Genomic DNA, 12,831 nt, shown 5'->3' with positions numbered 1-12,831 from the left:
CAAACAAATCACTTTCTCCTCTTCAATTCTTACCCAAACAACACTTTTCACTGGCAAAAAAAATAAAAGGAGAAATATTTGTAAATAGAGACACATCAGCCAAAATTCAGACTTGTTATTGAAATTTAGTCCATGGCTTATGCACATTTGTTCTGCGTAAATGTGCATAGCAGATTGTATAAGCCAACAGACATCCAACATTCGTAATAACCGTGCAATAACCGTGCATTAATACTTGTTTGAAAGGTATGCCTATTTCATGCTTGTTTTAGTCCATGGACTTCATAATAACCATGCATTGATACTTGTGTGCAAAAGTTATGCCTATTTTATGCATGTTTTAGGCCATGGACTAAATCTATATCATGGTTTTGATTTAAAACAACCTTTGCAAATATAGGCCATCATGTTTCTTAACAATATATCAGGAGACTTAAAAATGAACTCTTTCTCTGAAACATTTATCAGCATGGCTGGTCCATATGTATACATTGACCATTCATTTCCATGACTCAAACAGTTTGGATAGTACACCATCACACTCATACAGTCATCAGGGATGAATGCTACCACATTCTTAATGGAAAATTGTGCTGTATTGTGTCTTCCAAAAACAAAATAAGAAAGGAGAATGATGCTTACAGTAGCTGCTGCTGGAGGCTCTTGACTGCAGTAAGGGCCTCGTAGGCCTTGGATGTGTCGGGAGTCTTGGAAGCAGTATCAAGGACCTGTTTGACAGGACTCGGCTCCACGGATGCCGTCTGGGGTGGGGAGGTATGGATGGATGAAAACAGTAAGTTTGGACAAGACCTGTTACGTTGAAAATCTATGACATTGCCTACAATGGATTACACAGCATAGATATAACAACATCTCTTTTTAAAGTTGTTGGATTTGTTTTCATGACGAATATCACATGGAGAAAAAGAGGTGGAGAATGTTATTGAAAATTATGGCTAATTCTACTGCATCATTTGTCTCTTGAAAACGACTATAAAACTACCCAGGTAATGCATGTTTAGGAAGAAAGAAACAAAAGGCTATACACTGAATACTATAGCTGAGTACTTGCAACACTCTGGTCAATTGCTCAATTCTATAAATCTAAACCACATTCAGATAGCTGCTTTACAATCGGCTTGTAGGACATCTACACCAAGTCAATTTATACTCCTAGATTTTTGATAGACTCACTGCACAAAGACCTATGGTACACTTGACCTGTAAATCTCACTTCCACCAAGGTTACAGCAATAATTTTTTTAAACAAAGAGTTTTCCCCAGCTCTTTTGCATAGGTCTAGTTCTCTTCCTTAATGGCAAACTTCAGGCATATCATAGCTTGGCATCTATGTGCCATTTCGAGGATGGGGGTGGGGGGTTGGGTCAGAAAGGGCTCATATGTCTACCTTTGGTGGATCCTCCTTGGTTTCCTCCAGGCTCTGGGTCCACACGTTCTGATCAAAGCCCAGGACTTGCATCTCACTCATGTCCACCTGGTCCTCGGCACTGGGCGCTGAGCCAGGCAGCACTGACCGCTGGCTGTTGGCAGTGGACGGGGGCTGTGGATGTGCAAAATCAGAAGAGTGCAATGACAATGTCTTCAAACTATCAACATATTGAGAAATAAATTAAAGTTTAAAGGTAACACACACTTTCCATATGACCATGTCAAACTGTCAATTTTTGCTTTAAAATGGAGACATAGGTATAAGAAATGTGTAAAGCAACGCAGTGATACCATAGTTTCAGTTGGGTAATGATGAAAATGTGAAATATTGCGCCAACATGTACAACACGTCCGAAGTCCTGCAATCTCAGAGCATTCCCAAACGTGTTTGCTACATGATGTTTTGAAATCGATTGCAAGATATCGGGCCATGGCAGAATCCATCACGCAAAGAGTGAATCGCATGCGCAGCTTGTTAGCTGCATGCGATTCAATACTACTGCCAGGGCACACTTCGGTCATCACATACCAGCAACATTCTGCCAACCCACTACTGAATGGGGGGAACACCAATTTTTTTTTTTTATAATTTCACACTTGATCTCATCAAAATACTCCCCCCTTTAAAAAAAAAAAAATAAAATAAAATAAAATGAAATAAAAAATGAAAAGAAAAAAGAGAAAAATCCCTCATTATCCTGGTATAGATGTCAGCTAGACAAATTCCTTGGTAGACCCTTTTGATATATTGCAAGCAAAATCAAATTGGTTGAAGATGATTTTTGAGCCCTTCTAAAAACAATGTTTTAGTTTTGTAATTGAGGCCAAGGAATGCGAGGGAGGATGCAAGAATGTGAGGAAGAATAAGGATACTGCTAAAAATGATAAATGGCAACATCTTTGACTAAACTGAGACAGCAACACAACAGTGAGGACTTTTTGCACAGAAAAATTTGGCTGAAAATTCTTGAGCGCAGCATTTCTAAAAGCATGCATATGCGGCGGCTGACAATTGAGAAATACATGATACAGAACGCCATGTTCTTGTAATAGCAAGAATTTTAAACATAGCATGCAAATTTGATGGCATGGATGAAGGGACAAGGAGACTCACCATTTGAGGGGCGGTGGGTGGCCGTTGAGGGGCGGCCAGGGGTGCAGCAACTGCGGCAGTCTTGGGTGTGTCCAGACGCTGGCTGCCGGTGGTCTGGGCAGTTCCAGGGGGCTGGGTGGCCATGGTAGTGGGGGTCTCATCCCCTCCAACAAGCTGTTTGAGTGAAGGAGGGTAGGGTTGGTGAAGAGGGGAGGGGGATTAGTGGATGAGATTTTTGCTTTGATATCAATACAGAGGAACGACGCACATGGGGATCCAAAAACTCATAGAGAAAAGTCATACACACGCCCAAAATCAAATCTTTCATGTATCATGCATGTATGAGATATCATCAAAGACACACAGAAGACACTCAAGTACATACATAGATACTGTAATCATCATTATCGTCATTGCTATTGATATGATCAATTCATGTATCTCTTTCTTATATTGACAAAAATTATGAACAGGAACGGTGTCAATGCTGATGACTTGGATCATACCCTATCTTTATTTCACAATAGATCTGGTTTTTGGGACAAAATGCATTCATACTGTCCATTAAGAAGAAAAAAAAACCATTCCTATAAAGTATAGGGCATATCGCCCAAGGAGTAGTGCCTATGTGCTTTGTGAATACAGAAAGAGGAAGGAAGCAAAGCAATGAACAGAAGAGGATCAGGAGATACAACATAACATGCAAATCACAAATGGAAAGGTGCATCTCCACAGATCTACAGCCATTCCCGATCACGCCAAAACACATACTTTTCAACCACACAGGTGAACCACAATCCCTGTACTTCCAAGCCCCACACCCACCTCGCCCCTGTCCTGCGGCCCCGGGGTGAAGCCCGGTGTCTGGCTCTCCTGACCGGAGCCTTCAGCGCCCCTGGCAGCCAGTGGGGTGGGGAGGTCCTCCGCGCCCAGCCGGGCCAGCTCCACGCTGCGCAGCTCGTCCATGAGGATGGTGGCCATGTGGATCCACTCGCTGCACTCCGTCTTGATCTTCTTCAGCTCGCGGTACTCGTGGTCCGCGTCCGCCTCCCCCTCGTCCTGCTTGCGCTGCATCTCAGCAGAGACGATGCTGGAGCAACAGCTGGTGTGTTGGAGAGGGACACCCATGGTTACATTGGGAGGTCAATCACCAAAACCTTCACACTGGCATTGCATATCTTTCTGTCTGTATGTTGAAAGTCCACCGCACACTTCATGACTTTGCCATGATAATTCACGAGTCATACAACCTAGCGACCCACAGTGTGACATCACCAGCCTTGCCAGTTTCTAGGTCGTGCAACTGGGTCACAATGCCAGTCATGAAGATTTGTCAGGTTGAATTTTCACAACCAATCATGGATTTTAAGCCAATGACACTACAGTATACGTACTGACGTCAGTACAGTTGTAAACCTAGCTGTGAGGTCTGATTGCATAGTGTGCAGTGCTGAGTTGAGCGACTGGTCATGTGATCCGCCTTGCTTCCAGAATCATATGTGACAGATTAGATTGTATAGTGTTACGTGTAAAACTCAATCATGAATTCTCTTTGCAGTGAAGTTCATGTGTTACTTATTGCAAAACACTGTGTTTCATGGATCTAAAAACAGTGGTAATTACTGAAGTGCAACAACAATCTATCTTCTTGGGTGTTGAGGAAATAAAGAAGCACGCAAATTCAGCAAAGTGTAAGTGATGCTGTACCTTGTGATGTAGTTAGAAAAGGCGGTGATGCGGTCAAACAGGGTGACAGCTTTCTCCTGGATCTTGCCCAGGGACCAGGCGGCCGCCATGCAGGCATCAATGGCCTCCTGTGGGCTGTCCACAGGGTTGGGAGCCAGCCGGAGAAGAACCTGGATCATCCAGTGGACCATGTCTGCGTGGAGGACTGAGACCTGGCACAAGAAAGGACCAAGGGAAAAATGTTGACTTTCCTTTTCTTTCCCTCTTCTTCTTCTTGTTTTTCTGTTACAGGTGACTCTCGCTAAAACAAAGTTCTTGGGACTGGCAGTTATCTTTAGTTAGAGCCTATATCAAGGTTTCATTATAGCCAAACACAAAGTATACGAAGATACATAGATAATCATTCTAGGACCTGAATTTTTCCTTCGCTGTAACAAGATTTTCATTACAGCCGTGTTTGTTAAAATGGGAAGGCTAGTTATGACAAAAATTACTTTCTTAAGATGAAATTTAGAAATTTGATGTTTGGGGTACACTTTGAGAAGTCTTGACGAAGATTACTCAATGACCAGCCACGCAAATACAAAAAGAAAAAAAAAAAAGGTATTTCTTTGCTAACTCCCATCACAGCTGAAAAACAAATTTATAATACACAAATGGAACAGTAGTTTGACACAGTGGTTTTGAGAGTGGGCGGTAACAAGTTGCAATACAAACTTGAACATGGGTGAGTACTGGTTGCAAGCTTGTAGGTCTATTACTTTAAGAGTTAGTGAAGAATTTAATGAGAAGCTTTTTCTGAGTGTTTACTTCAGATACAGATCTCCTCTTTCTACTCTCTGTGCTATCTGTAGCTACACCTTTGTACTAGGTGTTGATTCCATGTCTGGATGAGTTCATAAAGTTTGCTCTCACCTGTTCCAGAAGCTTGGAGTCCTGGCTGTCGATGCCGTTAATGGTGCTGGACACCCACTTTTGGGCCAGGCGGAACACCTCCGTTTGTTCAACTCTGTGAGAGGTTTTGAAATCATCCATGACAACTTACAGTGAATCTGTGACAATTTTGACACCATCCATAGGCCTACCCTACAGTAGTTCTGTGGAGATTTTGAAACCACCATGATTACTTCTGTTGAGATTTTGAAACCATCAACGTTTACTTACACTGCTCAAAGAAAAAGTTTTAATCAACAGATAGCATAAGAGTGACACACATCATACAGCATCCGTGTCTACTTCAAAGATTTCAAAGAAAAAGTTTTAATCAACAGAAGATAGTTGCAATCTTAAAGGTACTGTGTATCGTTGGGAGCAGTGATTTGAAAATGTTCGAGTTATCACATTTGATGCATATGTGTAGGTCAGTTGTATCACAAAACATCCTACCATATGAAAATCTTGCAATAGAGCCCCCAAATATAAGGAGATATCACTATTCATCTCAATAAATCGTAGCTGTAGATGGTTTATTGAACAATACTTAACATTTATTATACTGATTACCATCTTTGCATTGGTTGTTTCTATCCCTAACTCATATTTTAGAACCATTTTGAAGCACTTAAGTTGGGTTTTTATTTCATCTTCAAATGGTGAATGATGCCTTTAAAGACACAGAGGGCGAGAAATGACAATTTCTTACAGCATATCTTCCTCTGCCCTGCATGAATGTTCTTTTTCTTTCAAGGAACATCCTGTTACTGTATAGGCCTACCATATATAATTCATGAGGTTTTTATTTGCATGAATTTTGTGAGTCATGAGCTTTTCGCAAATTTTACAACACAAGAAACTATTACCCAGAGTAACGTACTTCTGATCCTGACATGAATGTGACATACACGAGTACATTTCTCCATTTGTAACTGTCCTCCACGATCGTGAATTCAACAACTCATGAAATTGTCAGGAAGTCTTCATTCATAGAAAATTAAAATTGCTAAGTGCTGTAAAACCAGAAACTTTCACAAATATTGCAAGGAGCCAAGATTCACAAAAGTAAAATACATGCAAAAGGTTTTGTCTACATAATGCATTGAATGTGAGTAGCCAATCCGTGAAAGTTTCATGCCATAAAAAAGGACACCACATCCATTTCGCGAAAGTTTCATGAAGCAAATATTTCTGTTTTAAGAGATTGCAGGAGGAAGGGGGTAAAATTCGGCACTGTCACTTACGGATTGAAAGGCTTCCCCTCTGCCCTGTCATCCTCGGCCTGCTCCGTCCCGATGCACTGCTCCACCTCGTTAATGGTGGCCACCCACTCGGAGAAAAGCTCATAGAGGCGCAGCCACTCTGCCTCCATGGGCATGGCGCCCCCGTTCAGGATGCTGTTCAGCTTGGTGTCCCAGCTCTCCAGGGCGTTGGCGATCTGGATAAAGCCCTTGGCCGTACCTGGGAATTGAAGTAAAATTGGCCCGAGCCAAACTGTCATCTCATGCAAGCACTTGCGCAAGAACAGTGCAGGGAATCAACTGACATCAAACGACACCATATGGCCAACAAACAAATGCTATCATGCTAAGACTTTGCTGCATGCACACATGATGAGGGATTTGAAAATCTACATAATTTTTGACCAAGGAAAACTTTTTTTTTTTGCATTCCTTTTCACACTGTAATATGCCAGATTTACTCAATTCTGCACAAGCACAGTTGGAATATCGTACTGTAAAAGTGGAAATTTTCGTGCATTTCGCGCAACCAGAAACTGGCGCGAAAACAAAAGCATGAGAATATTTTTGCTTGCCGTGTGTTCCAGTAGTTGCTGTCTTGATTCCGGGGAATTCAAAACACGCGAAACTCTTCTTGCCCGGCCGAGTGCGAAAAATTAATCGCGCGAAAATATCCACTTTTACAGTATTTGGGCTGCATTCACAATTCACAGACATGCAAAGAAATTAAGCGACTCAAGCAATGCCTACATACAGTCAATGATGTCGACATTACAATGAGTACCAGTACTACAGCTGTGGTGCAGATGAACTGTAGTAGTATGTCTTCTTCTCCAAATTAATCATCCACAACTCCAATCTGTAGATGGCCATACTTTGTAAATACTGAATCAACGTGTGATACATAGTACATGAAACTTCCCAATCATCTAGTCACTGAGGAATGGCTGACTAACTTAGACATTTCATATCATTTTGAAACAAAGTAAACACACACAAAAAAAGGTGTGAGATGTTCTTACCATTCTCCCCATTCACTCTGATGTGGTACTGCTTGGCCAGAGTTTCACAAATCTAATTGTCACACAGATGGAAATAAGGAGGAATTAAGAAGGTGTTAATTGCATTTCAAAGACTAGGCAATGTATACTTGGTCAGATAATGCATGGTAATTACTTGGTGTACTCTATGCCCTTCAGGTATACGTAAATGGATAAAGAAGCTCACCATCACTTAGATATCCTTTCCAAATTCATTCTCAGTTACTCGTATTCTTAATTTATTGCCTGTGCTTTCCATTCCTGCAGTTCATTAAAGTCACCATTTTCTTGTAAACAAGTGTTGAGAAACTCTATTCAGCTCCCTTCTTTTTTTTTCTTTAATAATTTGCATAATTTTATTTGAACAAACCAACCCAGACCCTGTTTGGCTGAAATATCAAACTTTCCCCACATCATATTTTCAAAATGAAAATGGAAATCACAGCAACGATCAATTCTGTGTCCAAACTTACCTTCAGATCTAGCTCCCTGTACATCTCTTACTTCAAATGTTAGCCTCTGACTAGAAATACTGTAGATATAGGTTGTTTTTATGTAGTCTTTTTGCTTTATGAATGTACTATATCGAGTCCCAGTGTGAGATTTGTCACTTTGTGTTTGTAAAAAAAAACACCCCAAAACAAAAAGAATGAATCCTTTGCTAGCATAAGATGTTACTGTTCAGTACGGATGGCCAATATTTTGTATTATCCTGTATCTTGTACTGTCTTCTGTCTTTGTCATGCTATGACACATTATTCAGTACAATAAACAATCCAGACAGGATGTGATATGATTTCAGACTCTCCTTACTATGTGATAGCCTTGAAGATGTTCCATATATGCCCTTCTCATCATTCACATTTCCAATATTTCATGAGATAATGATTTTAAAATGTGGACTAGCTATTGTAAAATAAAATGTCTATGTAAACTAATCCATAAGCAAGGGATAGAAACACCATGATGACTTCCATGTGTTGGACAGTATGGATTTTTTGTATCTGTATTGAAGTGACATGTGATACATTCCATGATTATCATTCTCCATGATGATGAAGCCTGCAATGGTAATGCTAAAAAACAAGCAAGCAAACAAACAAACAAACAAACAAAAATACACAAAAAGAATTGCAAAGTCAGGAAAGCACGCAGAACAGCTGGTCTAATGATGTGCATTGCAAAATTCACTGCAAGATGAGGTCGGGAATCGGAGAATGTGAACGTGAGGATCACAATAATTGAACTAATCCGAGGATGTAATCCCCGAGTCTTCTCACAACAATGATCTCCCATATGCGTAGGAACACCAGACCACTTCTTGATGATGATGAGAAAAAAAAAAATCTGGAAAATGAACAGTTCAGAGGTGAAAGGTGTGATGTGCTATGAAATCACAGTCACAGAAAGAAATTTGTGCATTTCGCAACAGTAGATTTTGGGTGATTCACTCTCGGCATGGTACAGCAGCTGTCCCGCAATTATGACCGGAGCAAGATGATCAAGTCAATGTATTTGCACACACACACAAAGACAAACATCTTAAAACACATATTTATATAAACACACACACGCACACATCAGAATATACACACACACATTCACATGGTCAATACAGCAATATGGAACATCTGAAAAAAAAAAAAAAAAAACTAATTACGCTCAAATCTCAATGATAGAGGTGTAGAAATTGTTACAGATGCATGTTAGAGCTAACATGAAAACAGATGGGAACTGCAATTGTTAGTCAAAATTTGAAGGAAAAAAAAATGATGAAAAAGAAGTTGATATATGGTTTCTGAATTAGACGTGGTTTTTATCATGTAACAAATGACTGTGATGGGATTCACATCAAAATGCTGCTAGGTGATAACTACTCATCAAGGTTGAGTAAAAAACAAAACAGTGTTTAGCATGGAGCAGTGACTGGTTGCAAACGAGTGTTGAAGTCGTTGGCAACATTAAAAAAAGAGTGACTTGCTTCACACACACACAAAAAGAGAACATTATTACCTTCTTCAAGTGCTATGATTAATTCATGGAAAGCAAGCACAAATCATTGATGTTTAAAGCATGTCATTGGATATATGGGATGAAGTGTTTGTCAGTATGAGCGGCAAAATGAGATTTTCATATCAAAGTAAGATTACTTGTGGTTAAATAGACTGGAAACATACTAATGTGCTGGGGGAAAAGTGTTTTGAATTAAAAACTAAAAAAAAAATATATACAGATGCATACTAAATCAAATTTGAGAAAATATATATTTTTTCATTTCAAGAAACATATTTCCTTATTTTTGATGAAATAAAAACAAAATAAAATCAGCATCATCAACCATAACTGTTGGTAGCTATGCACTAGTTTTGATCAAATTACTTCTAATTCTAATCAACTGTGTGATCGTATAGCATAATATAGAGGATCTAAAAGGTTAAAGCATAAAACATATTTTGAAACAGCACTATCAGGTCAGACAAATGGTTGAAATGAAACATATAATGAAAGAAAATTGCAAATATTATGATGCTTTTGATGGCATCAAGACTTTTCTTGAATCAATTACCATTTACAAAGTTTGATTTAAAGGACAAGTTCACCTTCATAAACATAAGGATTGAGAGAATGTAGCAATATTAGTAGAACACATCATTGAAAGTTGAGGAAAATCGGACATTCCGTTCAAAAGTTATGCATATTTGAAGTTTTTGTGCAGTAAACGCTGGATGAGAAGACTACTGCAGTGTATGAATAACTTAGATGTCACATGCGTACAACAATATAAGGAAAATATAAAGAGAATTTCACAAAATTTCATCTTTTGATAAAAGTACACATTCCCTTGACTCGTTACTGACATATGTTAGGGGTAATATTATTCCCCCTGCCTTTAGAAAGAGGCAAGTCAAGTGCTCTTTTATTATTTGAAAAAAAGTGAAAATATGTTGAATTTTCTTTACATTTTCTTTATACTGTTGTACGCATATGACTCACAAGCTGTAGTAGTCTCCTCATCCAGCGGTTCCAACACAAAAATTTTAAAAATTCATAACTTTTGCATCGATTGTCCAATTTTCCTCAAACTTTCACTGATGTGTTCTACTAATATTGCTGCATTCTCTTGATCCTTATGTTTATGAAGGTGAACTTGTCCTTTAACATTGTTACAATTTTTCCTGCAAGGAAATTGACTAATATTCCTTGATTCCACGCAGAAACAAGAGCTTAAAATGACAAACTGCATTGAAAGTTCTCTGACAAAGATGATTTCCACATCAAGAAAATATCAAAAGGTATTCAAGCATTACACGAGTCTTGTTAAGAGCAATTTCAGGCCAACACTACACAGCGTTAATTCCCTTTAACTGTCTCGTATCTGACAGCATGGCAGAGATTTAGTACAGCATGCAACACACACGTTAGATCTTTTACCTCTGTGACCTGTAAGTGCAGTGGGGCGGGACGAAACAAATTGATATAAGACAAGGTGGATAAATGGAAGGAATGTACATTCATGATTGAATATTGTAAAAGATGAAATTGCTCTACACGTGAGCCATAACAATAATACAAAATAGAATGTGAATGAAAGCAGGCAGAGTTTGCAAAGTGATTTAAAAACTATACTATACCTGGTAGCAGTAATATAAGTTTGTTTGATAAATAAAAATAATAATATTTGTCTCCATGTCCATCTCTATGTGTGCAATATACAAGGGATACAGCCACACCTGTCTGTTGCAGCTAATCGAGGGAAATTGAAAAAAAGTGACCACTGAAGGGAGGTGGTCACTGTAAGCAGGTTGGGAAAGTAAATTCCAAACTGGTAAACTGTCAAAATGATTTCAGTGACTTTACATGAACCAAATGTGTGCAGAGAGAGGTTTGACTGTATGTGATTTCAGTAAGATGAAAATGGGCAAAGATTATAGACATACAATGCAAATGAGGTCAGTAAAAGTGGAAATTTTTGCGGTGTGGAATCTTCATGCATTTTGCCCAACCAGAAACTAGTGCATACAAAAAAGCACACAGATTTATTTGTTTGTTAATGCAACACTACTTATGATTTGACTCCACAGAATTAAAAACAAGCCAAAATTCGTCTTATGAAGAAAAAAAAAAATACTCGCAAGCAAAGGAAAAGTAGCAAATGCTATTTTTATTTATTTATTTATTTATTTTTTTTTTTGGGGGGGGGGGGAGGGGAGGAGAGGGGTGTAGGGTATGATGGCGACAGTCATCCAAAGCATTAGGAAGGTATGATGAAATATGTGTTTCCTTATCAACACCCTTCCACTGGTGCCTTTTATCTTATATGAAGAGTTTATTTGCAAAAGGGGCTAGATCCATTTTTGATGAAAACTGAGTTATTAGCATCACTGCATAGCATTCCATTTGAGTTAGTTACAGTGAAAAATTTCAACTCCAGTCAACCGTTTGAATAGAAATTATCGCAAAATTAGATTCACATCCACTTGTGTACAAATTCTCACAAACAAACCAAATTTTTCTCCAAAGTACTAAACGTGGATCTAGCCCCTTTTGCAAATAAACTCTTTATATGTGTACACTGAAACCTATCCGAAAGTACTTTGTGCTTTTACAGGACCAAATTTACAGATAACCATGATAATGATAATAATGACTATAGGAGCTTCAGTGAAATACAATACTATTGGATACACATGAAAATGATCAGGAATGGTTGTATACAAACACAAAGTCCCATCACCATGAATTGATATTGTGTAAAGGACTATAGATGCAATATAATGTGGTGTATACAAATATGAAAAGTGAATCTAGAAACAAACAAAATACTCTATCAACAGATGGCGCCACAAGTTGGAAACTGATTTTGGGCAGCCAAGAGGCATTCTCTACCTTGTTCATCTCCACAAGCTTGTCATGCTCGGGGTAGTCTGAGCCGTCGCTGGGCATGTGGCGGCTGAAGATCTGGATGGCCGTCTCGGACCACTGGTCAGTCTGCTTCTTGACCTGGTAGAGGCTATCCTCGTGGCCCAGGAGGGTGTCACCTCCAAACTTCTCCACCTCTTTGTTCAGATTCTGTCGCAGGGAGGAAAATAAAAAGTCATCTCTGCACTTACATCGCTGTTGCACACTCAGAGCAAAGGCAACATAATCACTGATACAAATTAGAAAGTAGTTGACATGGACAAACGGTTTGGATTGCCTTTATTATGTGACTTCAAGAAAACTTTGCAAGACAATATTTAAAGAAGTCACAACAATAAATTTATAACTATATCCTTTGTTTTGGAACTGTGCATACACATGGCAAGAAACATATTCTGTTATCTGCTTTTTTTGCTTGAAAATGACACTTGCTGGCAAATTGTGTCAGGTAGGCCTAATGTATACACAT

The 12,831-nt window shown here is 39.0% G+C and overlaps 1 protein-coding gene across 2 annotated transcripts in view; it reads right to left on the bottom strand.

Moving 5' to 3' along the window:
• The window catches only part of LOC140240441 (axonemal dynein light chain domain-containing protein 1-like), a 39,317-nt gene that overhangs the window by 3,649 nt on the left and 22,837 nt on the right, over positions 1-12,831 (bottom strand). For both annotated transcript variants that reach the window (XM_072320211.1, XM_072320210.1), the window contains exons 18-26: positions 12,330-12,512; positions 7,425-7,476; positions 6,406-6,622; positions 5,144-5,237; positions 4,250-4,440; positions 3,368-3,644; positions 2,564-2,716; positions 1,409-1,561; positions 643-761 (exon numbers count right to left, since the gene is read on the bottom strand). In XM_072320211.1, coding sequence (XP_072176312.1) covers positions 643-761; positions 1,409-1,561; positions 2,564-2,716; positions 3,368-3,644; positions 4,250-4,440; positions 5,144-5,237; positions 6,406-6,622; positions 7,425-7,476; positions 12,330-12,512 — 1,439 coding nt within the window. The remainder of the gene's footprint in view (positions 1-642; positions 762-1,408; positions 1,562-2,563; positions 2,717-3,367; positions 3,645-4,249; positions 4,441-5,143; positions 5,238-6,405; positions 6,623-7,424; positions 7,477-12,329; positions 12,513-12,831) is intronic.

The sequence above is a fragment of the Diadema setosum genome, chromosome 17 (assembly GCF_964275005.1).
Source record: "Diadema setosum chromosome 17, eeDiaSeto1, whole genome shotgun sequence".
In the NCBI taxonomy this organism is placed as follows: domain Eukaryota; kingdom Metazoa; phylum Echinodermata; class Echinoidea; order Diadematoida; family Diadematidae; genus Diadema; species Diadema setosum.
The sequence above is the reverse complement of the archived record's forward strand: the minus strand, read 5'-3'. Positions and strand labels throughout refer to the sequence as shown.